The 26443-nt window shown below is 44.0% G+C and overlaps 1 protein-coding gene across 2 annotated transcripts; it reads left to right on the forward strand.

Annotated features, from left to right (window-relative positions):
* The first annotated feature begins 167 nt into the window (after nucleotides 1-167).
* On the forward strand, nucleotides 168-26443 carry LOC115083849 (oocyte zinc finger protein XlCOF6-like). Of its 2 annotated transcripts, XM_029587882.1 has the most exons (4): nucleotides 168-460; nucleotides 834-960; nucleotides 1736-1870; nucleotides 23620-26443. In XM_029587882.1, the coding sequence occupies exons 1-4, from the start codon at nucleotides 437-439 to the stop codon at nucleotides 25869-25871; spliced, it is 2538 nt and encodes an 845-aa protein (XP_029443742.1). In that variant the 5' UTR covers nucleotides 168-436; the 3' UTR covers nucleotides 25872-26443. The 2 variants fall into 2 exon arrangements, with proteins under 2 accessions (XP_029443742.1, XP_029443743.1); XM_029587883.1 differs by lacking the exon at nucleotides 1736-1870.

Below are 26443 nucleotides of genomic sequence, written 5' to 3' on the forward strand. Positions count from 1 at the left end.
CGATGATGATGATTCTTGCCGGTAAGGAAAGGGTCAATACTAAGGGAGAGGGCATATTGTAATTTGGGAACGTTATCTAAAGGCGCAGATAAAAGCACGAGCCGATGAATATTCATAAAGAACCAGAAAAGGCTCCACCCTGCGGTAATGGTGATCCGTGTAAAGCTCCGCCCCCTCCAGTATGATGTCATCAGGCTGCGCACAGCAGGAAGAGGAACTTTCCTCTCTGTGCTGGAGACAGGGAGAGGCATCAATAATATTTTCTTCTGAAATCATTTCATTTGCAGATTAACAGCTGGAAAATAGAAACCATTCTCTTCCCCTTGTAACAGTCTCCGAGCTGCACTGCAAGAGGCAATCATTCAGCTCTTCCCCAATCTGAGAAAGCGCCCCCAATTAATTTCCAATCCTGAACGCAGCAAGAGCAAAGAGGAAAATGCCTGCAGGAGCTTCTGTTCAGGTAGGAGATTTTCCCCAACTTCCTGTCGTCTCTGCACAAGTCCTGCTGCAGTTTTCTAACCTTGAACACTGCAGGTTCAGCCCTAATTTTAATAGGAGCCCGAGCAGACCTAGGGTGCTGAAAAAAAAACCACTTTGGGACCCTCCTGGATGTAAGGAGAGAGATTAGGAGTCAAACAATGTGAGATTTTTGTGTCTCGGGCTCTGTATGTAATTGGTTTCCTGTTGCTGTAACCCTGCTGTGAGACAGTGTTGTGTGACCGTGAATTATTTACACCCAGAAAACTCTCCCAATACTTTGTTGAGCCCCTTCACTGGGATTCTCCTGATGGGCATGATGAATTTGCTGAGTGTGTTTCTGGTTTGTGTTTCAGGTCCCAATAACCTTTCAGGACATCGCTGTCTATTTTTCTCAGGAAGAGTGGGAGGATTTAGAAGAATGGCAGAAAGAGCTTTACAAGGAGGTGATGAAGGAGAATTATCAAATGCTCAGCTCACTGAGTAAGGAACAATTTTACATATGAGTGCTTCGAGCTTGCTGCTACAACCTATTCTTTTGCTGAGATGTTTATTTTCAAATTTAATCTCTGACTGTGTGTTGCCATTCTAACATATTGTACCCTGCTTTGGGTGAATTTTTTATTCAAATAGGTGGGAAATAAATCCAAATAAATGTGTATTAGCAGCCTTGGGACATCCAAAAAAGACAGTTCTGAATGTGAGGTTTTCCTGGTGATATTTGTTAAAAAAAAAAAAAAAAAAGAAGTGGGTGAGTGCTGCAGTGATTACTCTGGGGCCATTTTAAGCTGTGGTAAATAAAACAGCCCATTCCTGTGGATTTTACTAAACTACAGAATCTGAGTTCTATGTGTTTTAAATCCTGCATTGCTGTGGCTCACAAAGAAAATGCACAACACTCAATCACAGCCATGCCCTCAAGCTGCTGTTGTACCCCCCCCCCCCCCCAGGTTCTTGAAGGCTTCTGGTGGCCATGTCCCCCTTCCCCCAATTGGCCAGCACATGAAATATTCAGTAGCCAGGGTCCTAGTCTTTAACCCTATGCCTGGCCTCCAATATTTCCTCTCCTATCCTTTTTCTATTAATTCTACCACTTCACTCCCCTGACCATGTCCCCCAGCTTACTGATCATCCAAGAAGGTGGTTACTAATCCATGACTCTCCTTTGCCCCTTAGTTTTTGAGGTTAGGAAGGAATTCATAGCCGGTGCCAATGACTGTGGTTCTGACTACTGAATATTTATGTTGACTGGTTTCAGGGCAGGTGGACAGGAGGGACATTCAGTCATGGCTTCGCTGGAGAGATGGGTTCAACAGGTGTTTGTATCGCCTTTATTTGCTGGCCCCAGGAACATCACCAGGCACCGGAGCCTGGAAATGCTCCCAGAATAGAGGTAACAACCCCTCTGGAGGCCTTGCTAACTCTTCCAGAGTAGCCTGGTCTGCAAGCTCTGTTCCTATTCATACCCCAGATTAGTCCAGATGAGTGGGTTTTGCATCCTTACCAACAGATGGAGGCAGAGAATAAAAACTTTTCAGTCACTGCTACGAAACAAGAGTGCCACCTGTAGTTCCTCTCGATATTTCTCTGTCTCCAGCAGATAGTAGAAGTGTAAATCCTGCAGTCTGGAGCTTTGGGGGGAAAAAAGGAGAGAAAATAAAGATAGAAGTCAGAAGAAGGAAGATTTGCTCCCTGAGATATTAGGTTCATTAGTGGGCCATTCTTTGGGTGGAGCAGGGTGTTGGTGTCCCTGGTCTGGCTCAGCCCGAAGCATCCAGGGGGATTGAAAGCCAGAGGTTCTGACTCCTTTTGTCCCTCTGAGATCCTGTCTTCCGTTCCCTACTGCTGAACTCTGACTGAATGCAGGAAAGCATTCTTTTATTTGTTTTTGGTAGAGCAGGGGATTTGCCTCTTAAAAAAAATAAATAGAAGTTTGGGAGTCAGTGCGGCATGTTTAGAGCCATGGGAAGGACAAGAGGAGTGGGGAAGGCACAGTTGCAGCCTGGGGGTCTGAGGCAGCTAAACGGGGTGGAAATTTGCAGCAGTTTGACAGTGAATGCAGTGGGAGACTGGAATATGGAGCACGGGGAAAGCTGTTGGGCTTGTGAGGAGAAACAGTTGCAGCTCAGTGCAGCAGCGCTATGTGCTGTGTGTGCCTCCAGGGTAGAAGGAAGCTACACGGAGGCAATGTAGAGCAGGCGTGATAACCGATGAGGCTCTGCAAGGAAACTGCTTGTAGCGGCACCAGAGCAGCAGCCATTTTGCCTCCATGTGGCAAGCAGCAAGAGGTTTCGGGGAAGATAGGGATTCCCTGCCCATTATCACCATGGGCAGAGCCCATCCCATCTGCGGCAGAAGAGAGAGGAGCCTAGAAATGGCTGAAGACAGAAGAGATAGGCCAGGGAGAACTGGAGGCAGAGCACATATGCCTGCAGAAGGAAGGAGGAGAGACCAAGAGAACCTGTGAGCCAGAGTGAGCTTGGAAGGATATGTGTGTATGTGAGGGTGCCTCTGTTTCTCTGTGTGTGAGATAGAGGGGAGCCTGTGTGAGGGAGTGAGTGTACATGTGTGTATGTGTGAAACAAAGGGAGTCTGTGTGAGGGTGTGTGTGCCAGAGAGGGAGCCTGTGTGAAGGGTGTGTATGTGCAAGAGAAGAGTGTGTATGAGGGGGGTTTGTAAGAGAGAGTCAGAGGGAAGGTGTGTGTGTGTGAGACAGAGCCTCTGAGGGGAATGCCTATGTGAGTGAGAAAGAAGGAGCTTGTATGAGGCTCTGAGTGAGAGGGATTATATGTGTACCAGAGAGCATTGGTGTTGGTGAGAGAAAGGGGAATGCCTGTGTGAGGGTGCATATGTGAATGAGACAAGGAACCTAGGTGTTTGTGTGAGAGAGGGCCTGACTGAGTGAATGAAGATGTGAGAGTGAGAAAGCATGTGTGTCTGGTAGAGTATGCATGTGTGGGAGAGCCTGTGTATGTTAGTGTGTAAGGAGAGAACGAACATGTATAATTGTGTGTGTATATGAGAGAGAAAGGAGAATGTTTGTGCACAACAAACCCCACTCCCCACCCCATTTGTTAATCCATGATAATCTCAGGTATCTGGAAATCAAAAGTTCCCAGGCATGGTGAGTGATTCAATTTATATTCTTGTTAGTTTTAATCATCATATGCACTGTTTTCAATTTTTGTTTTGGAGTTGGAACAATTTATTTTTATGAGTTTTTAATTATTGGATGTCATTCTATTTGTCTACTATTTTGAAATATTCTTTTTACCTGTATGGTTTTATTATATATTTTATGAAGAATGGTATTTCCTAGAGTGTAGCAGATGGACTCAGGACCAATGGGTATAGTGTGCTCCTGATAGCAGTTGGAGACGGAGTCAGATTTCAATCTGATATCAGCACTACATATACCCGTGCACGAGGCTCTGCTCTTCAGTTCGGGACTTCATACACACTTGCACAGCGTTAGAAAACCAAACTCCAAATTTAAAGGAGAAACAAAGGATAAGTTCTTGGAGGAGAAGTCCATTACCTGCTATTAAGTTGACAGCCGCTGCTATTACTAGCAATGGTAACATGGAATAGACTTAGTGTTTGGGTACTTGCCAGGTTCTTATGGCCTGGATTGGCCACTGTTGGAAACAGGATGCTGGGCTTGATGGACCCTTTGTCTGATCCAGTATGGCATGTTCTTATGTTCTTACCTCAAAACGAGCCCCGTTCTCCTGCGGTGATACCTAAGGGTCCCTCCCCCAGTTGAGATTTCCTGAGGTGATTTCTGAGATCCCTCAGAGGTAAGCCTCGGTCCCGGTGTGGACTTAGTCCCCGGGAAAAGGAGCGGCTGAGAGGCAGCCTTGGTCCGGTAGCCGACCCAGCTTGGACTTAGCCCCCTGAAAAGGGAGCGGCTGAGACGCAGCAGGTGCAAAACCGAGCGCGGCGGTGAAGGTAATTCCCTCTCCCCCCTCCCCCCCGCAGCCGGAGACCACCCGGCAGAGGACCGGGAAGCGCCAAGACAAGGTAAGATAGAAAACTTTCTTTAAGTCTCCGAGGCTTGGACAGCTGCACAGTTCGTCCCTCTGGCGTCTGTACAATTGGGTTGAGCAGCCCCGTCCGGGCTAGACCCCAATCCGGCAAGAGGGTCCTCCCACGTGGAGACCCCCTGAGGGGGCCGCCATCTTATCGCGTGGGTCGCTGGCGCCTTCCCCCCCTTGGTTGCCGCATTGTCCGCATAACTGAGCCATGCGCTCAGCAGCCAGCCGGGCACACAAAGTGCTTGTGTGCATAGCTGCGCGCGCATCTGCGCCATGCACACAGCGGCATGCTCAAGGGTGCCGGGCGCACAACTAGGTCCATGTGCTCAGCTACGCGTGCATCTTCTGCTCCTACGCACACAACATAGGCGCACCGGAGCGCATAACCAGGCCTCCCGGCATGTGCACCTGTACAGGATACACGCGCAAATCATGGCATCGCCGTCTAAGACAGCTAAGAGTCAAGCCCTGTGTCCGGCATGCCATCTGAGAGCGGCGCAACCCGAGTTGTCCTCTGCCCTGTGCCTGCTATGCGAAGAAGCTTGGAGGGAACAGAGACAAGGTCCCCCTCAGCCTGTGGAGGACTCTGGATCTACCAGCGAGACTACCCCGGACCTCTCTATTCCCGACTCGGGCCCTCGGGGAGCGCCGTCGGACCCAATGCGGTCCCAGGCAACTTCACCTGGGCGGGATTCTTCACTGAGCTGCAATCTTACATCCACGCACAGACAGGGCCACCAGCGGCACAACCACAACCCCTGCCAGTGATCCAGAACCTCCCAGGCCCCTCCCAGCCTCCATCAGAAGAGCCTCCCTCGGACAAATACCTCCCCTTAGGGGACACAGATGACTCTGAGGAGGAATCAGAACCCCTGGAAGAGGAGGAAATCCCTCCAGGAACGGAACCGTATCAAACCATGATGCGCTTCTTTCCAAAAGACGAATTATCAGATCTCGTAGCCACGAGTCTGAAGGCATTGGCTATCCCGGACACATAGAAACATAGAAATGACGGCAGAAGAAGACCAAACGGCCCATCCAGTCTGCCCAGCAAGCTACGCACTTTATCCATTTTTTTCCCCTTTTATTCTCTCCCACCTGTTACTATTGGCTTCCAGTACCCTCCAGCCCTAGTTCCCCTCCAGCCCACCACCAATTTAGAGAGCAGCGCCGTATCTGCATCCAAGTGAACGTCCAGCTCAATTAGGGGTAGCAATCGCTGTAACAAGCAGGCCACACCCTTACCCCATACTCTTACCCACCCCTGTTTTTATTTTTTTGTTTGTTTTTTTGTTTTTTTTTTGTTTTTGGAGATAGCAGCCCTCCATCCTTCCGCTCCGTGAAGGTGGAACACCAACTACTGGCCACTGGCATATCCCGCTCCATGAATGCCTCTGTAGCTACTGCCGCTCCGTGCAGTGTTTTGCTGCCTCCTCTTTATTCACGCCCTCTAGACTTGATGGATCCACACTGTTTATCCCACGCCTCTTTGAAGTCGTTCACAGTTTTAGACTTCACCACTTCCTCCGGAAGGGCATTCCAGGCATCCACCACTCTTTCCGTGAAGAAATACTTCCTGACATTGGTTCTTAGTCTTCCTCCCTGGAGCCTCAACTCGTGACCTCTGGTTCTGCTGATTTTTTTCTGACGGAAAAGGTTTGTCATTGTCTTTGGATCATTAAAGTTTTTCAAGTATCTGAAAGTCTGAATCATATCACCCCTGCTCCTCCTTTCCTCCAGGGAGTACATATGCAACACAGCAGAGTCCAAGGCGAGCCCCTTCCTGGCTGGACTCCGCCAGGCCTCACACCATTTTCCTACACTACAGGCCGTACAACAACTGATCGACCTAGAAGCTCTCTACCCCTAGAAGCTCTCTACCCCTTGGACCCCACAACAAAGGAACTCCTGAGGTTTCCCAAAGTCAATGCCCTGGTCTGTGCCACCACAAAGCGCACTACCATACCAGTCGAGGGAGGAGCTTCACGCAAGGATGCCAATGACAGATGGCAGGAATCCATCCTCAAGCAGTCTTATGATGTATCAGCTATGACCTTACAGATCGCTGCCTGCTGCGCTGTGGTATCACTCGCCTGCCTGGCTATGGCCAGGGATGCATCTAAGCCAATCGAGGCATTAGGACCCAGCAGTATCATTCCTCATGGATGTAACCTCAGACCTGGTACGCACCTCATCCAGGAGCCTCTCGTCCTGGATGAGGTGCATACCAGGTCTGAGGTTGCGTCCTGGATGAGGTGCATACCAGGTCTGAGGTTGCATCCTCAGACCTGGTACGCACCTTGTATAGAAGCAAACTGGAGAAATTAGCAGACAAATGGGGCGAGTACCCCGTCTACCGGAGGACAGAAACAAGAGGAACCAACGCCCCTCTCTCCGGGCACCCAAGGACAGAGGATCCCAGCGTTTTAGAGCATACAAAAACACTTACCAAGCCCCTCGCCCCTCCGGCAGGGGGCAGTCCTTTCGGAACAGACAAAACAAAAGAGGAGCAGGCTCGGGACCAGGCCCCAGTCGCAACATGCAATGAGAATTAGCAGACCCATCTACAGGAAGAGACCATAGGGGGCAAGATGGGTCGAAGTAGCGTCAAAGTAGCGTCTGACAATTGGGTCCTATCCATCATCTGAGAGAGAGATACTACCTGGACTTCCACAGCACCCCCCCGGACAAGTTTATGATTTCTCTGTGCCACGACCCCTCCAAAAGGAAGGCAGTGGAAACCACACTATCAAAACTCCTCGCCCTAAAGGCACACACCAACAAAATTCTGGGCACTATTCCATCTACTTCATCATGCCCAAGAAAGAGGGAACATTCCGGCCTATACTGGACCTCGTTACCTGAAAGTACCCCGCTTCTGCATGGAAACCCTGCGTTCGGTCATAAAGGCGGTACAACTGGGAGAATTTCTGACTCCCTGGATCTGTCAGAAGCCTATCTCCACATATCAATCCATCGCATCTATCAGCATTTCCTACGCTTCACGATATTGGGCCACCACTACCAGTTCCAGGCTCTACCGTTCGGGCTAGCTACGGCTCCCCGAACGTTCACCAAGATCATGGTGGTAGTAGCGGCGACACTGAGGAAAGAAGGAATCCTCGTGCACCCATACGTGGACGATTGACTGATCAGAGCGAAATCACCGGAGGAAAGACATCAAGCAACCACCAGAGTCAAGGAACTACTGCAGAGCCTCGGGTGGGTCGTCAACACACCCAAGAGCCCCCTGCAGCCCTCCCAATCCCTAGAGTACCTGGTAGCCCAGTTCGACACCAAATGGAACAAGGTCACCCTTCCCCCCCCCCCCCCCCCCCCCCCCCCACAAGGAGAAGGAGACTGATGGAACAACTACGAGCATTGTTGAACTCCACTCTCCCCACAGCATGGGACTATCTCCAAGTCCTCGGACTCATGGCATCAACCATAGAAGTCCCGTGGGCAAGGGCCCACAAGCGGCCCCTACAACATTCCCTACTGTCACGGTGGAACCCGATGTCTCAAAACTACTCCGCCCCCCCCCCCCCCCCCCTCTGGCTACCGGCGACAGTTCGGAACCAGCTACAATGGTGGCTACAAGATTTATTTTTTTATTTTTTTTTAATATACCGACATTCGATCTGAGATATCAGAAGGACCATCTGAGCGAGGGAACAAGCCTATCCCCACCGGAATGGACCTTGCTCATCACGGATGCGAGCCTGCGAGGAAGGGGAGCCCACTGTCAGGAGCTAACAGCTCAAGGGCCATGGGACAAAGAAGAGTCGGCATGGAACATAAACCGACTGGAAGCCCGAGCAGTCAGACTAGCCTGCCTAAGGTTCAGTTACAGTCTCTGGGGCAAATCAGTCAGAGTCATTTTGGACAACGCCACAACAGTGGTCTACATCAACTGCCAGGGGGGAATCAGAAGCCAGCATGTGTCTCTAGAAATAGAGCCCCTAATGACGTTGGCAGAATCAAACCTACAAGGGATATCAGCCGCCCACATCGTGGGAAAAGACAACGTCACTGCGGACTACCTCAGCACAGAGAGTCTGGATCCAGGGGAATGGACACTGTCTACAGCAGCATTCCAGCGGATAGTAAACCACTGGGGAACCCCAGCCATGGATCTTCTGGCAAACGGGTCCAACACCCTGGTCCCCAAGTTCTTCAGCCAAAGACTAGAACTGCTGACCCAGGGAATTGACGCCCTCGTCCAGGCCTGGCCACAGGAGGACCAACTGTACGCCTTCCCTCCATGGCCACTACTGGGCAGAATCATCCGCAAGATAGAACACCACAGAGGGCTGGCAATTCTAGTGGCCCCGGACTGGCCAAGAAGACCGTGGTACACAGACATGCAAAGACTTCTGGCAGGAAACCCTCTACGCCTACCTCCACACAGGGATCTACTCCAACAAGGACCGATCCTCCGCGAAGACCCAACGAGATTCTCACTTAAGGTCTGGCCATTGAGAGGTCTTGCCTGAAAAAGAGGGGATACTCAGGACCAGTGATTGACATACTGCTCCAAGCATGCACGTTCTCCACTTTCTTAACAGAAAATACGAGTATGGAGAATATTCGAAGCCTGGTGTGAGGACCGCAACATCCTTCCACGGACAGTCAAAATCCCCATGATCCTGGAATTTCTGCAGGACAGTGTGAACAAAGGGTTGTCCCTCAACTCCATCAAGGTGCAACTGGCCGCCCTGGGCAGCTTCAGACCCGGGGTGGACGGCACCAGCCTAGTGGCCCACCCAGATGTCTCCCGCATCTTAAAAGGGGTCAAGCACATTCGGCCACCTCTAAAATGGCCGATACCCCTATGGAATCTCAATCTAGTGTCAGACTTCCTAGCGGGAGCTTCGTTCAGACCAACTTGCGGCCTGTCCCTAAGGTTCCTGACCTTGAAGATGGCGTTCCTCATGGCAATCTGCTCAGCCGGTTGAATCTCCGAACTTCAAGCACTATCATGCTGGGAGCCGTTCCTCAGATTCATGCCGGGATTCATACAGCTGTGCACTGTACCCTCCTTCCTGCCAAAGGTGGCTTCTCCCTTCCATCTAACCAAACTATCTCGCTGCCATCCCCAGACGAGCACAAGGACTCTGAAGACTCACGCCTTCTTCGCCACCTGAATGTCGGCAGACTCCTAGTCCGATACCTGAAAAGATCGGAACCTGTACGAAAGACTGACCATCTATTCGTTCTTCACAGTGGGAAGAAGCAAGGGGAAGCCGCCTCGCGGGCAACCATAGCCTGCTGGATCAAAGAAGTAATCAAGGCGGCCTTCGTAGAGGCAGGCAAGCCTCCACCTCTAATAGTCAAGGCCCATTCCACAAGGGACCAGGCAGTGTCCTGGGCAGAAACCAAGATGCTGTCACCCGCAGAGATCTGTCGGGCAGCAACGTGGTCCTCCATCCACACTTTCTCGAGATTCTACCGTCTGGATGTTCAGGCCCAGGAGGACACAGCATTCGCAAGGGCAGTACTAAATGGGCCACGGGCAGCCTCCCACCCGGTTCAGGAGTAGCTTTTGTACATCCCATTGGTCTTGAGTCCATCTGCTACACGCTAGGAAATGGAGAAATTACTTGCCTGATAATTTCATTTTCCTTAGTGTAGACAGATGGACTCAGCACCCCGCCCATGGCTGCCTTGTAATCAAGAATCCTTGGGGGAACCTCCCCCCGAGAGCAACACAAGCACGGGTAAGCCAACCCTTATCTTTAGTTCAGACACCCATATTACCAAGTTTCAGCGCTTCTCGGTTGAGTGCCCTGGTGGTCTCCAGCTAGAAACCACGTCAACCAATCCGAGTAATCAAGTATCAAGTTAATCAAAATTATCCAAACACACATATATCCATAATTGCTTTTCAAGGAGAAAACTGAGGATCAGAGCCTCGTGCATGGGTATATGTAGTGCTGACGTCAGATTGAAATCTGACTCTGTCTCCAACTGCTATCAGGAGCACACTATACCCATTGGCCCTGAGTCCATCTGTCTACACTAAGGAAGAAAACGAAATTATCAGGTAAGTAATTTCTCCAGTGTGTTTGTTTTCCGTTTGCACTACATCAAGAGTCTAGTCTACTTTGAACGTCCTTTTTCATATAAAATCTGTTATAAATGTACAATTTTTACTTGTGTGTTTGGGCTGAGAGGGGATGCAAGGCAGAAGGTTCGCCTAGGGCACCTAATACCTTTGCACTGGCCCTGCTTAGGGTGGCAATTTTTTTTTTTTTGAATACTCTATTTGTATCTTCCAAAAACATACAACAATACCTGGATGACACAGTAGCTTAACAAAGGCATATCCAATATACCACAATGTTCACATTACAGGAAATAAAACAAAACCCTATTCCCACCAGGTCCAATATGGCCTTCAAATTGCGTAATATTTGTCTACCTGGTATTTTAAGGCAAATGTTAATTTTTCCATTAAAGCAATGTCCGACACTTTAGATTCCCAATATGAAATAGTAGAAGATCGTTTCCTCTGATGAGCCACTGTCGAATGCGCAGCATGTAACATGTGACCCACTAATTTCCTATAACCTCTCATTCTCATCTGGTAGACCAATTCCCCAATACAAAGAGAGTAGGACTGGCCACCAATCATTGCCCGTAAATATCATAAATACAATGGGACACTTTAGCCCAGAACACTTGGATGTCCTGACACTCCCACTAAATGTAAAAGTTATCTTCCAGACTGCCCACATTCTCTCCCAACAGTTTGAGCTGGCACTACTAAACTTTGCAAATAAAAAAAACCAAACAAACCAGGAGTATGGTACAGTCTATTTATTTGTGTGTTTTGTATACTGTTGTTCCAGAATAAGATCACAACGGTTTACAAAATCAGCGTTCATATTCTTGGATAACAATCACATTCTGTGCCAGCATTCATAATTTGGGTTCTACATCATAGCAGTTTTATGTTCTTGTACATATTCTTGGTCAACATGACAGCAGATTTATAGACTTCATATTTGTTCACTTTAAAAGTCAGCATTACAGCAAATGCAGATTCTAATTCTGCTACCTATATGCTTTACATTATTCATTACTTATTGTCCACTTCCATGCCATGTACTGATGTTGAGGTTATCGGTATATTTGGTATTTTATGTTAAATCGTAGGCTTTTCTAAAGAGCCATGTTTTCAGTTCACGTTTGAAATTCTTTCAATCTTTTAACTGGCGTAGTGAATCTGGGAGGGAGTTCCACAACTTGTGGCCTGTTATGGAAAACATTCGGTCCATTATTTGCGTTAGATGTATGTTTCAGGTAGAAAGCACAGTTACAAGTCCTTTGTTTTGTGATCTTAGGGTTCTCTGTGGTGAGTAGTGTTGAAGTGTCACTCCTAATAAGCATGGGTCAGTATTGTTGATGATACTGAAGATTAGGGTTAATACTTTATAATGAATTCTGGCTTGCACAGGAAGCCAGTGCAGTATCATCAGCGAGGGGGTGATGTGGTCAAACTTCCTTGACCCTAGTAATAGTCTAGCAGAGGCATTTTGGAGTAATTGTAGTGGTTTTAGAAAGCTTGAAAGGTAGGCCTAGTGATAGGGAGTTGCAGTAGTCTAAGTTTGAAAATATTAGTGTTTGTAAGACAGTGCAGGGTCCTGTAATGTTAGTAGAGGTATTTAATAACTTATACTGCAATTTAGATTTATTGAAATTAATCAGATAACCTGAGATTTCCCCAAATTTCTCAATAAGCACCATCAATGCAGGCAAAGAGTGGGGTAGATTAGATGCATACAACAATGCGTCATCCGCATATAGCAAAATTTTGTGAGACTCATTATTACACACAACCCCCCTCTATCTGCTCGAACTTCCTGAATGCTTGAGCCAATTTCTCTACTACCAGGTCGAATAATAATGGGGATGGGGGCAAACTTATGTTCCTCTCTCAATAGTGAAAGGAGCTGACACCGAACCATTAGCTACCTCCCTCGCTGTGGGATTCATATACAAAGCATGTATCCAAGAAAGAAATTCCCTGGGTATCCCATAATGTTTCAGCACCACAAACACACAAGACCTGGAGACCCTGTTGAATGCCTTGTTCGCATCCATAGATATCACTGTCCCCGTCATCTTCTTTTGTTTGGCCCAGTGAATTATATTAAATCTCCTTGTATTATTTGTCGAGATTCTCCCCTTGATAAATCTTGTTTGATCCAAATGGAACAAAGTAGGTAGTAACCTCTTCTAGGTGGGTCTGGCAGATTGTGGCTAATATCTTTATATCAGCATTTATAAGAGAAATCGGCAGGTAAGATGAGCATTCCAGTGGATTCCTAGTAGCTTTGTAGATCGACACTATTAAGACCTCTGTAAGAGAACCCACCCTGGCACCTGGGGAATGAAGATAGTTAAATAGTTTGCCCAAAATAGGAATCAACTTCCCTTAAAAGATTTTGTAAAATTCTAACAGGTATTCATCAGGACTGGGACTTTCCTTCCTGCCAACGCTTTCAGCACCCCGGTGACTTTTCTACATCCTCCACTTCCACCTGAGGCAAACCCAAAAGAGCCAAAAAAAGATCATCCTACTCCTCCGGTTCAGGCCGTGCCTGATGATGCTTTGTTCACCTCCCATTTTAAAAGTTTTTAACATCTTTTGGCATTTGTTTGATATTCCCTTGGCCACCTCCAATGCCATAAATTAAGGAGTTCCTCGATAAGAGACAGTATTGCTCTAGTTAGAAGAGAACCAGCTTTACAAACATTCTCATAATACCTTTTGTTGTGAAAACCTCATTGATTTTTCAATGTCATCAACCTGCAAGTCTTTAAATTTAGCCCATAACATACATAACTTTTTATATGACTTTCTGGCTCAATCTAATTTGTGCTTGCTTTCCGGCAACTTAATTTGAGTTTCCAACTACTCCTGTTTAACTTTTCTCTGTTTATTATGATAACTAGCGAAGGATATCATATGCCCACAGATCACTGCCTTTAAGGATTCCCATCTAAGAGTAGGGTTAAAGTTGTCTGGAGGGTTGTGCACCAAAAAGTCCTCCATAACCTTCTTGATTTTATCTCTGAAGTCTTGTTTACCTAACAAAGATATATTAAGTCCCCACAGTCTATGACTTCTAACCCCATGGAACGGAAAGGACAGGGAGATTGCATGATGAGCAGTTATAGTACACCCCAAAATGTCAGGTTTAAAATCCATCGTCACTATTCCCCTACTACACAAAAAAAGAAAAAATTGATTCAACTATGTTTGAAACCTCGGAGAGAAATATGTGTAATCTCTACCACTTGGGTTTCTCTCTCTCCAAATATCCTCCAAATCAAATCAAATGCTTGCATCATATCCTTAAGCCCCTTTCCACTATCATCTTGTGCCTTTTGTACTCCCAAAAAAGGAAGGCACTTTCCATACTATTTGGAATCTGAAGAAGGTCAATGTGGCACTTCAGGTCGCATTTTCTAATGGAAAGGTTGCGGGCCATGATAGCTGCGGTACATAACAGGGGAGGTCCTGTCGTCATTGGATTTAACAGAAGCCTATCTACACATTCCCATCTCGCCAGAACATAAAAGGTTTCTGCAGTTTATGGTACTATGTGAGGGAGTGCCCCTAGTTTTCCTCTATAAACCTGTGCAGGACCAGGCTAGAAGCTTGGTCCACCTTAAATCCCCAAAAGGGAGTGTGTTGTATGAGCGGGACCCTGCGGGGCAGGAGGAGATCAGAGGGTGTGAGCAGCTAGAGGGAAATAAGAGTGTAAGCCTAGCTGGTATGGGGGGCCCTGATGCTCGAGGAGTAGGAGCTCCTGTGTGTATGGAAGACTGTGAAGGGATGGCCGTATTGTGAAGTTTATTTGCTGTGTGAAGTTAATAATAAAGTAAAATTGTAAGAAGAAAAGGCTGGAGTCTGAGTTTAGTGCTCCAGTCAAGAGAATTTTGTTCTGCCAGTCCTTACATGCTGCTAGATCATTTGCAATTTCGGGCTCTTCCATTCAGATTGGTGACTACCATCAAGGTGACGATGGTGGTAGCCACAGCACTGAGAAAGGAAGGAGTGCTAGTTCACCCTTACTTGGACGAATGGCTCACTCTAGCAAAGTCGGAATTGGAGTGTCATCAGTCAGTTCAGTGGGTCATGTGGATGTTGCAATCTATGGGCTGGGTGGTGAACCAATCAAAGAGAAATCTAGTTCCATCCCAATCGCTGGAGTACCTGGGGGAGCGGTTCAAGACCCATACGGGAAAGGTGTTCCTTACTTCAGACAGGGTGACTAAGTTGCAGGCTCAGGTTCATCGACTGGTATGGCTTTTGGTACTCGGGGCCTGGGATTATTTGCAGGTCCTGGGTTTTGTGGCATCTACGCTGGAATTAGTTCCATGGGTATTTGCTCACGTGCAGCCCCTCCAGATAGTGCTTTTGTCTTGGTGGAGTCCGATGTCAGAGGACTTTCAGCTTTCGTTACCACTTTAGGGCTCCAAGTCCAGTCTCTTGTGGTGGCTTTCTCGTCCCAGTTTGGAGAGAGGAATAGGATTAGATATTCTGAACTGGGTGTTTGTGACCACAGATGCCAGCCTCAAGGGTCGTGGCTCTATTTGTCAAGGGTAGACATCCCAAGGTTGGTGGTAGACTGACACTTCCATTGCCGATCAATCAGTTAGAAACTAGGGCGGTTCTCATGGCATTGCTCTCTTTTTCTCCCACAAGTACAAGATCGGACAGTGCAAGTTTTCTCAGACAATGTAACAACAGTGTTGTATATCAATTGCCAAGGCGGGACAAAGGGAGGCACAGTGGCTCAGGATGCCCAGGAGCTGTTTCTGGGTGGAGCAGCAGCTGGCAGGGCTGGGGGCGTCTCATACAGCTGGAATGGACAGTGTGCAGGTGCACTATCTCAGCCAGCAGGAGATAGATCTGGGAGATTGGGAGCTGTCCTCGGAAGCCATGGATCTCACTAAGGCCAGGTGGGGGTGTCCCCAGCTGGACCTGATGGCTTCACACGTCATGCCAAGGCAAGCCGGTTCTTTATTCGCAGGCGAGAGGTCAGATCTGAAGGACTCAATGCTCTAGTCCTTTCTTGGCTGACAGAAATCCTATTATACGTTTTTCCCCTCTGTGATCTCTCATAAGCAGAGTGTTGCACCCATGAAGAGTGATTAGAGTGGCCACATCGGCCGTGGTTTGCAAATCTTGTAAATCTTGCAATGGATGGACCCCTAAGGTTAGGTCATCTGCAGGGGTTATTGCATCAAGAGCCAATCTTCCCGGATCAGGTAGATCACTTTTTTGTCTTGCGGCCTTGCATTTGAAAGGTTACTCAGAAGCAGTTCCTGTGGGGAGACTGAGGGAGGTTGGAGTGAGCATCTGAACAAAGAAGAGGATGAGAGGAGCAATAGAGGGGAGAGTTGTGGAAGTGAAGTGTTTGGATAGGGAGAGATGGTGAAGGATAGAAGAGGAGTGAGGCAGAGGGAAGGATGAGATCTAAGAATGAGGAGAGAGAGTGATGTCATTTTGTTTATTTACATGCTTTTATATTTCACTTATATTGGACAAACCCATGCTAAGTGGCTTACATCATAAACATAGAAATGAATAAACAATAAGAAAGCACTAAAACATACCAAAAGAAATAAACATTCGTACATATTAAAAGCAGTAGGAGGCTGAGCAAAACTGAGAAAATGCCAGGTGAAATAAGTGAGCTTTTAACTTTTTCTGAAGAAATTTATAATTCGAGATTTTATGGAGCTGAGGAAAGGCATTTCAAAATGGCCAAGTACAGAAAAGGTCAGATTCATGACCTGGATATTATCCTGAAGGTCTTAATTAGCCAAAAGTAATTGAAATCTTAAAAGTCCAGGTGGAGTCATGCCTCTGGGCTTATGTGAAACATGGTTGCCATTAGGTTTTATATCTTCAACAAGCACTTGGCTGGTGTCCACTGACTGAATCATCTTCTCTGTGAATCTCATATCATTTTGGTTTCTTGAATCAGGAAAGCAGGCTTTGGGTGGTGTCCTATTACGCTTGCTGCATGGAATTTGACATACCTACTCAGAAATATTTGATTCTACCATTCGGATGGCAATCTGCATTCATTGCTGGCCTTCAGCCTGAGGGTCGCTCTTGATCGACCAGTTCATAAGTGATTGTGATGAAAGGGAGAGATTTAGAAGCAGAGAAGAGAGAAATGAACATTTAGAAGAAAGGGAGTGACAGATATCAGGAAAGGAGAGACAGTGATGAAAGAAAAAAAAAGTAAAATGGAAAGGAGAGGTTGGAATGGAGTTAGGAGAAGAAGAGAAAATCAGGAAAAAGATCAAGAAAATTCAAAAGAAAACCCACCCAGAAAACAAAGGTAGAGAAAAGCGTTTTATTTTCTATTTAATCTTTGGAATAATAATGTAGCTGTGTGGCTTCTGGAATAAACTGGGCTTTCTGTATGCTGTGCTGGTTTTTATTAGATCAATGTAATTATTATCCAAAAATACATGAGCTATTGATGTAGGTGCTAAGGGCCCTATTGCAGTCATAGCGTGTGATGGAAAGCAGTGAAAAGGCAATGAAACACTTTTTGGCACGTTATACAAGGAGTCGTTATTCTTGTTCTAAGTTGGGGTTTTTTTTGTTTTGTTTTGTATCATAAGTAGCTTTATAATAACTCATAAGTATTCTATAGCATTTATGCTCAAGTTTTGTGCCTTTCTTTTGCTAGACAGACAAGACGCCACAGAAGAGAAGATGTTACATAAAAATACTGGTTAAGCTAAAAGGATTCCAGGCCACAGTGTTAGTTATGATTAGAAAACACCAAGACCACGCTGTCACTTCAGCTTAGCTGCAAACCCATAGATAGCATTTGTATACTCAACAAGAGCACATTTACATATAGCCACTTGGATTAATTGTTTATATTAAATAGCCAGTCACAGAAATATTTTGACAGTTGTGTAACCCAGTTATTGGTTTATGGGTTGGAGATGTGAATAATGCCCCATTATCAGTAATGTTTATAATGCCCCATTATCAGTAAAATCATCTGAGAGAGAACTCCATACTGGTGCCTTGTGTAGCACACTGTCACTCTCTCTCTCTCCATTAGGTATACCTTATATTATTCATAGCATTTAATAAAAAAGGATTTTTCTCCACAGTTGCTGACTCTAAGAGTTTATTGAACTAGATGGGCCATTTGGTCTTTTTCTGCTGTCATTACTATGTTACCAAATCTCATTATTCAGATGTGAATAATGTCTCTGAAGTGACATCTAAAGAAGAGACCTCTGTAGTTTTAAAAGATTATGCACAATATTTTTAGATAATTTGTGTGCTGATTCAATTAAAGGTTTCAGATTCTGCCAAGAAGCTCATAATTCAAATGGAATTTTTAGTGTTAAGTTATTATATGATCTGTGCATGATTTATATTTTGTTATATTGAGAGAGGTGGTGGAGTGTGTGAAGCAGAGTGTGATAGATCCTCCTTAAAAGCCCAGGACCAGGCATTTAGACTGGTCCACCTTAAGGCTAAGACAGGAAAGAAGTTGCTATCAGGGCGTGCCCTCATGAAGGGAGATAAGAGGCTAGGCCCAGAGATGGAGGAGGAGGCCCGGGGAGAGAAAGAACCTAAGAAAGGCCCAGATCGAGAACTTGTAAGTTGCAGTATTGTTTCATTGTTTAAGAACTGCGAAGGTGAGCGGGCTATTTTTCTGTTGTGTAATAATAAAAATTTATGAAAACTCCACCATAGTCTCTCCTTATTCTATTCTCTGGTTATTCCTACCATGCGCGGTACCACATATGGTATAAGAAGTGAGATCTCTGCACTAAGCATTGCACAGCTAAAAACCTACACCAACCAGAGGAGAGAAAAGAGGGTGAATTAAAAAAAAATGTTCCTGGGGCCTAGAGATAGTAGTGGCCCAGGACAGTGACTATAACAGATTAAAGAGAGTAGCTCCACCTGGAGAGAAGGACTTAACAATAAGTTAGAACTGAACAGGCAGGCTTTTTTTTTTCTCTTTCCCTATAAAGAGAAAAGAGAAGTTCTCTTGTGGAGAAGCTCCGAAGCAGCACAGGGCTTTTCATGAACTCACTGTGATACCAGACCCAATAAACTGACATGGAGTGAGTGATACAAGTCCTTCTAGAAGGCCATGCAAACCGTATATGACCCATCACCCAGCAACAGGGGATTCTGGTGCAGATAGCTCAGGCATGCAAGCTGCCATGACCCGGACAAGCCCACTACCTCCCATCTTGTTTAAAATGAAGCCAGGGAAGGACCTGGAGGTTTTTCCCTAAAAGTATTTGAAAGGATTGCTCACATGATTAGCTGGCCGGAAGCCAACTGGAACACATACCTGATAAATTTGCTCACAGGCATAAACCAAGAAGCCTTTCAAATTTGAACTAATAATTGGAAGGGGGACAATAAATAAATCCATGGCTTTATCACTAAACTTTCAAAAGGGAAACTTTGATAAATGAGAAAAATAGTTAGAAAAAACTGAAGGGTGCAGATACAAAGATTAAGAGTATACAACAGGCATGGACATTGTTAAAAAGTTCTATCTTAGAAGCACAGTCCAGATGTATTCCACGCATTAAGAAATGTGGAAGGAGGGCCAAATGATTGCTGGTGTGGTTAAAAGGTGAGGTGAAAGAGGCTATTTTAGCCAAAAGTTCATCCTTCAAAAATTGGAAGAAGGACCCATCTGAAGAAAATAGGAAAAAGCATAAGTATTGGCAAGTTAAATATAAAACAGGCTAAGAGAGAATTTGAAAAGAAGATGTCCATAGAGGCAAAACATCATCATAAAATTTTCAACTATATTCAAAGCAGGAAGCCTGTGATTGATGAAGATGTCTGAAAGAAACCCATTCCAGAGACTGTTTTTAAAGGTGACTATGTAGATGAACTGACCCAAATCACAGTGAACCTGGAAGATGTAGTTGGCCAGATTGACAAACTAAAGAGAAGTAAATCACCTGGACCGGATAGTATACACCCCAGGGTTCTGAAAGAACTCAAGTATGACATTTCAGACCTATTAAAAGTAATTTGTAACTTATCATTAAAATCATCCATTGTACCTGAAACTGGAAGGTGGTCAATGTAACCCCGATATTTAAAAAGGGCTCCAGAGGTAATCCAGGAAACTGTAGATCAGTGGCCTAATTTCAGTGCTGGGAAAAATTGTGGAAACTATTATAAAAAATAAAATCACAGAACATATAGATAGACATGATTTAATGGGACACTTGGATTTATCTATGGGAAGTCCTGCCTCACAAATCTACATTTTTTTTGAAAGGGTGAGTAAGCATGTGGATAAAAGTGAACCAGTAAATGTGGTGTATTTAGATTTTCAGAAGGCGTTTGACAAAGGCTCTCATGAGAGGCTTCTAAGAAAACTAAAATGCCACGGGATAGGAGGCAATGTCCTTTTATGGATTGCAAACTGGTTAAAAGACAGGATTAAATGGTCTGTATTCATTTATTTCAATTTATTTTTTTTTATATATACCGGTATTCGTTTTCACATCATATCGGTTTACACGGAACGGTTTAACAAATAGAAGAGATACATAGAACCAGCGGCATTAACATAAGGGCAGGAAGATTAAGATAGGTAACAGCATTAAATATAATTCAAACAGGGTTGTAGTATTTACAATTTTTGCAGGAAGCGGTAAGGTTGAATTATTTACACTTTCGAGGGGGCAGGTAGCAGACAGGAATTCATAGTGGAATGCCTCAGGGATTTATACTTGGACCGGTGCTTTTTAATTTATTTATAAATGATCTGTAAAGTGGTACGATGAGTGAGGTGATCAAATTTGCAGATTACACAAAATTGTTCAGAGTAGTTAAATCGCGAGCAGATTGTGATAAATTGCAGGAGGACCTTGTGAGACTGGAAGATTGGGCATCCAAATAGCGGATGAAATTTAATGTGGACAAGTGCAAGGTGATGCATATAGGGGAAAAAGAACCCATACGGTTGTTGCACGATGTTGGGTTCCATAGTAGGAATTATGACCCAGGAAAAAGATCTGGGCTTCACAGTTATTACATTGAAATTGTCAGCTCAGTGTGCTATGGCGGTCAAAAAAAGCAAACAGAAAGTTAGCAATTATTAGGAAGGTAATGGCAAATAAAACTGAGGATGTCCTAATGCCTCTGTATCACTCCATAATGAGACCACACCTTGAATACTGTGTGTAATTCTAGTCGCCGTATCTCAAAAAAGATATAGTTGCCCTGGAGAAAGTACAGAGAAGTGCGACCAAAATGACAAAAAGCATGGAAAGGCTGGAGAGATTGGGGCTATTCAGCTTTGAGAAGAGACAGCTGAAGGGGGAATATGATAGAGGTCTACAAAATCATAAAAGGACTTGAACGGGTAAATGTGAATTGGTTATTTACTCTTTTGGATAATACAACACACTCAACACACAATTAAGCTGTGGAATTCATTGCCAAAGGATGTGGTTAAGGTAGTTAGTATAGCTAGGTTTAAAAAAAGATGTGGATAAATTCCTGGAGGACAAGTCCATAAACTACTATTAATCAATAGGGAATAGCTACTGCTTGTTGCCGGCATTAGTAGCACGGGATCTTTTTAGTGTTTTGTTACTTGCCAGGTTCTTATGGCCTGGATTGGCCACTGTTGAAAACAGGATTCTGGGCTTGATGGATCCTTGGTCTGACCCAGTATGGCATATCTTATGTTCTTATATTTTTACAAGCTGCAAATGTGGTTGGAAGAACCACCTATTTGGAAATCAAGAGCACCATCCTGGAAAGGGCAGGTTATGCTACAGAAACATACAGACGACAATTCTGGCATGGAACCCTACAGCCTAGGGAAAGTCCTCTAAGCCTTTTCCATTGACTAAAGGATACCGGGTGGATGTAGCTGCAAAGGCTAAGACCTGCCTTAAAGTGGCCTGTCGAGTTCTTCTGGAACAGTTCTTGGATGGGCTGGACCGGCCTGGGCGGAATTGGGTGCGTCGACACCCAGAGCTCACTTTGGAGAAAGCGTCGGAAGTGGCAGATGCCTTCCACTAGGCTCAACCTGGTATGGAGTCTGGAAATGCATCCTGCACAGGCTCCCTGGTGCAGCACTGAGATTGTAGGACCCCAGCTGTAGTCCTTTGAGATGGACAACGCTAGTGTCATACCTAGATCTCAGACCCCAGCCTCGCCAGCTTGTTTCAACTGTGGAAAGAGAGATCTTTTGACCATAGACTGTCAATATAAAGGAGGTGAAGTTATGGACATTAACTTGGTGACACAGCCAATGCTAGAGATTAAAGTCTACTCTGATAGAGGAAAACCTCCAAAACAGGGATGACCCTCAAGTCAAAGGAGAAAGGGAATCTCTAAGATACCAGAACAACTCAGTAGCAAGGGTACAAATACTTTCTCCTTTTGTTTTTTTTGTTTAGAGAATGGACATGAAGAGGAGCTTTGCACTTATAGGGGAGAAAGGACTGATAAAACCTTGGTGGTGAGTGCTGAGATTAAAACAGAGCAGGACCTGGAGATGTGTTCTCACTGTGAATGAAAAGAGCATGTCATCAAAGACTGCCACTGTCTAGAGGATGAGGAATGGGAGCATGAATGGGCATGCACTTTTACAAAGCTTGAAAGTTGTAACTTGGTAGATATTCCTCATGGGGGACTTAAGGAATTTGTGATCCAGGTGGAGCTGGATGAAGTCCCCAGGATGTGGTAAGATTCTTATTTATAAGGACCTGGTCTAGAGAGAATATATAAAAACTATAGAAGGCAAAAGCAGAAAATTCATCTGAGGACAGTCCCCGAGGAAAGGGTATAAGAGGCTAGCCCCAGAGAAATTGTAAGTTGCACCATCACTTTTATCTTTCAATCTTGATAACATTTTTATTTTTTAGCAATTTGTTCCTATGGTTTTAACACTGATAATATCTTAATGGATGGTCTTCACTTCTAGTCTCTGCTTCATAGTTAATTTGTTCAATTATGTAATCTTTTATCCTTTCATATTTATTTTTTTTATTTAAATTGTTTCACCTATAATGACACAATCCATGCTAGATGAAGTACAACAAAATAAACATAATAAACAATGATCAAAAACAAGTAAAATTCATAAAATCATTATGAAACCAACATAGTGTGCCATTAACTTATGATGAAAAAGCTTCACAGAACAGAACACTTTTTTCTATTTGTTTTATTTATTTTCATATGTTGAGCAACCTGTATGATATATAATTTAATAAAGGTTTTATTTGTATGATTATAGGCATTAGAGAAGGGTTTTTAAAAAAATATATATTTTCACCCCTGGTGCAGACTTGTATGTCAAAACATAGCCATATTAGGTGCCTAGGAATGTTTTGTGTATTAGTTTAATTTGTTAGTTTTTATTATTTTATTATCTTTTTTAAATTTATACTCCATTTTTATTGTTTGATTATGTTGTTCATTAGCTCTTGGAATCCTCCTTATACATTGAATTTATCCTTTTTAATACTGGTTATGTACCACTCCAATTTTTGTGTTACCTCTTGTGTGTCCCAGACTCAATCCTTCATCTCAACTTTCTCACTGCAGAACATGGGGAAATTTCACTCTGTTCACACTGGGAACAAAGTCCGCGGCTGCGGGCACTTTTGACATGGAAAAGAGTGTACAAAGATTTTAAAATGCCTTTCCCCAATCTAAACTCACCTCTAGCAATGCTTCCGCTCAGTGTGGTTAGATATCCGCACATATATTTAGACACACGGAGGGAGGGCAATTTACAGAAAACCAGTTTGTCTAATTTGTGTCTTAACTGGGTAAATGGCTTTGAAAATCGTCCCCCATGAACACGGAGACAGAAAATATTTCTGCATCCTATCCCTTTCTTTCACATGCAAGAAGACAAGATGCAACATTAGAAACCAATGTTAGGACACAAAGCTTATAAAACATTCACACTGTCCTCTTCAGGAGAATAACAAGAAAAAGCAAATGTTATTGTAGTATTGAACTCATTAAACTGTTCTTCTCCTACCTTAATGCCAAATGTTTACTTTTTTTTTTATCTAGAAAATGATGATCCCAGATATAATACAGACACATATCCCTGGGAGCTCAGTGAGAATCCAGAAGAGAACAAGATGTTATCAGAAAGAGATGCAGAGGATAATTCTTCCTGTTCTGAGTGGGGAAAAAAGTGCAGGAATCAATCTATCAAAGAAAAGCAAAGAAATTCAACAGCAAAATTTGCTTTGAGTGAGCAAAGTGCCAGGCATATCACATATACATCAGAAGAGCAGAAGACCACAGAAGAAAGATGTGTATGTGATGTATGTGGGATACTCCTCAGGGATTCTGTGACTTTGAAATCACAGCAGAGATCTCACACTGAAGAGAGGCCATCTACATCTGCAGACTATGGGAAAACCTTCACTCAGAAGGAAGAACTACAGGTACAACAGAAAATATGCACAGGAAAGACACCTTTTACATGTTCTGAGTGTGGAAGAGGTTTCAGTAAGAAGAGAGAACTAATGCAACATCAGAAAATCAACAAAGGAGAGAGACCTTGTACTAGAGCAGAGGATTCAAAAAGCTTTAATAAAACAAGTCTTACAAAATACAAGAAAAGCTGCACAGGACAAGGAACAGTTTCTTCTACTGATGGTGACAAAATCTTCAATCAGAAAGAAAACATTACAAAACATTCAAAATTCTACCAAGGAGAGAGAAAAAATTCACGTAATGAATGCAATAAAAGCGTCTATCAGAGGAAAGTCTTTCCAAAAGGAAAAAAGTCCCATACTGATGAGAAACCATTCTCCTGTATAAAGTCTAAAAAATGCTTCAATAGGAAGGAAGATGTCCCAAAACAGACAATCCACAAAGGAGAGAAAAAAATTATATCTACTGATTGTAGTAAAAGCTTCAGTCAGAAGACAAAATTCTCAAATCACCAGAGAATAAAAACTGGATTGAAACGATTTGTATGTACTGAGTGTGGTAAAGGCTTCAGTCAGAAGAGATATCTCGCAAATCACCAGAGAATCCACAATGGAAGGAAACCATTTTCATGTACTGAGTGTGGTAAAGGCTTCAATCAGAAGAGATATCTCACAAATCACTTGAAAATTCACACTGAAACGAAACCATTTACATGTACTGAGTGTGGAAAAAGCTTCAGTCGAAAGGAAAACCTCACAGTCCACCAGAGAATCCACAGTAAAGTGAAACCATTTATATGTCCTAAATGTGGTAAAAGCTTCAGACACAGAGGGTCGCTCAAAATTCACCAGAGAATTCACACCGGAATGGAACGATATACATGTACTGAGTGTGGAAAAAGCTTTAGTCACACAAAATCTCTGAAAATCCACCAGAGAATCCATAGTGGAGTGCAACTTTTAACATGTAATGAATGTGGTAAAATATTTACTCAGAAGGCATCTCTTAGAAGCCACCAGAAAATCCATACTGGATTAAAGCCATTTACATGTACTGAGTGTGGTAAATGCTTCAGTCACATGCGATCTTTTACAACCCACCAAAGAATCCACACTGAAGCAAAACCATTTAAATGTACTGAGTGTGGGAAAAGCTTTAGTCAGAAGACATATGTCACACGTCACCAGAAAATACACACTAGAGTAAAACCATTTGTATGTGCTGAGTGTGGTAAAAGCTTTAGTCTGAAGACCTACTTCATAATCCATCAGAGAATTCATACTGGAGTAAAACCATTTACGTGTCCTGAGTGTGGTAAAAGCTTTAGTCAGAAAGGAAACCTCACAGTCCATCAGAGAATCCACACTAGAGTGAAACTATTTATGTGTACTAGGTGTGGTGAAAGATTTTTCCGAAAGACAGAATTCATAAGGCATCAGAAAATCCATGCTGGAGTAAAACCATTTTCATGTACTGAATGTGGAAAGAGCTTCAATTGGAAGACAAACCTCACAGTCCACCAGAGAATCCACACGGGATTGAAACCATTCACATGTCCTGAGTGTGGAAAAAGCTTCAGTCGGAAGGCAACCCTCACAGATCATCAGAGAGTCCACAGTAAAGTGAAACCATTTACATGTACTGAGTGTGGTAAAAGCTTCAGACACACAGGGTCTCTCAAAATTCACCAGAGGATTCACACTGGAATTGAAAGATTTACATGTACTGAGTGTGGCAAAAGCTTTAGTCATAAAAAATCGCTAAAAATCCACCATAGAATCCATACTGGAGTGAAACCATTCATGTTGCTGAATCCGGTAAAAAGTTCAGTGAAAGGTCATCTCTCGCATTCCATCAGAGAAACCACACTGGAGTAAAAACTTAATTGAGAATAGAAAAAGCAAGAATCTCCACAGATTCTCTCCATAGGAATGAAAGTTGACTTTCCATAAAGGAATATTAGGCAAAACTGAAAAAAATTTCTGACTGTAGCATAAATGGTGTATACAAATATCTTGGGGTAGATGAAGGTGCACAAAGTTTTGCAGACGTTACTGAGAGAAAAGATCAGGAAACAGTTTTATAGGACTGAAGTAGCCTTCCCAAGTTCCTAAGAACCACAAATAGGGCTGGATTTCATGATATCTATAATGAATATGCATGCAATACATTTGCTTACAACAGGCAGTGAATGAAAATCTTTCATGCATATTCGTTATGGGTATACTGAAAACCAGGCCTATTTTTTTACTTTTGAGGGCTAGAGTTGTCTACTCCTGCTATAGGAGATTTGCATTTGATATTGAAAAGTGCTGTAACAACACAAAATAAGATAAAAGCTATCAATCAACTTGCAATTCTTGTGCTCTTCAATAGTTTTGGAATAGATTGGCCTGATAAAAGTTCTTAAAGAGTTGGTTGTAAGAACAATAAAATGTCTTTATACAAA

This window comes from Rhinatrema bivittatum, chromosome 2 (assembly GCF_901001135.1).
Source record: "Rhinatrema bivittatum chromosome 2, aRhiBiv1.1, whole genome shotgun sequence".
Classification (NCBI taxonomy): domain Eukaryota; kingdom Metazoa; phylum Chordata; class Amphibia; order Gymnophiona; family Rhinatrematidae; genus Rhinatrema; species Rhinatrema bivittatum.

Coding starts and splice junctions, on each gene's coding strand:
- LOC115083849 (XM_029587882.1), top strand. CDS start 437: ATGCCTGCAGGAGCTTCTGTTCAG. Junction 461..833: donor CTGCAGGAGCTTCTGTTCAG/GTAGGAGATTTT, acceptor TTTGTGTTTCAG/GTCCCAATAACCTTTCAGGA. Junction 961..1,735: donor TCAAATGCTCAGCTCACTGA/GTAAGGAACAAT, acceptor GACTGGTTTCAG/GGCAGGTGGACAGGAGGGAC.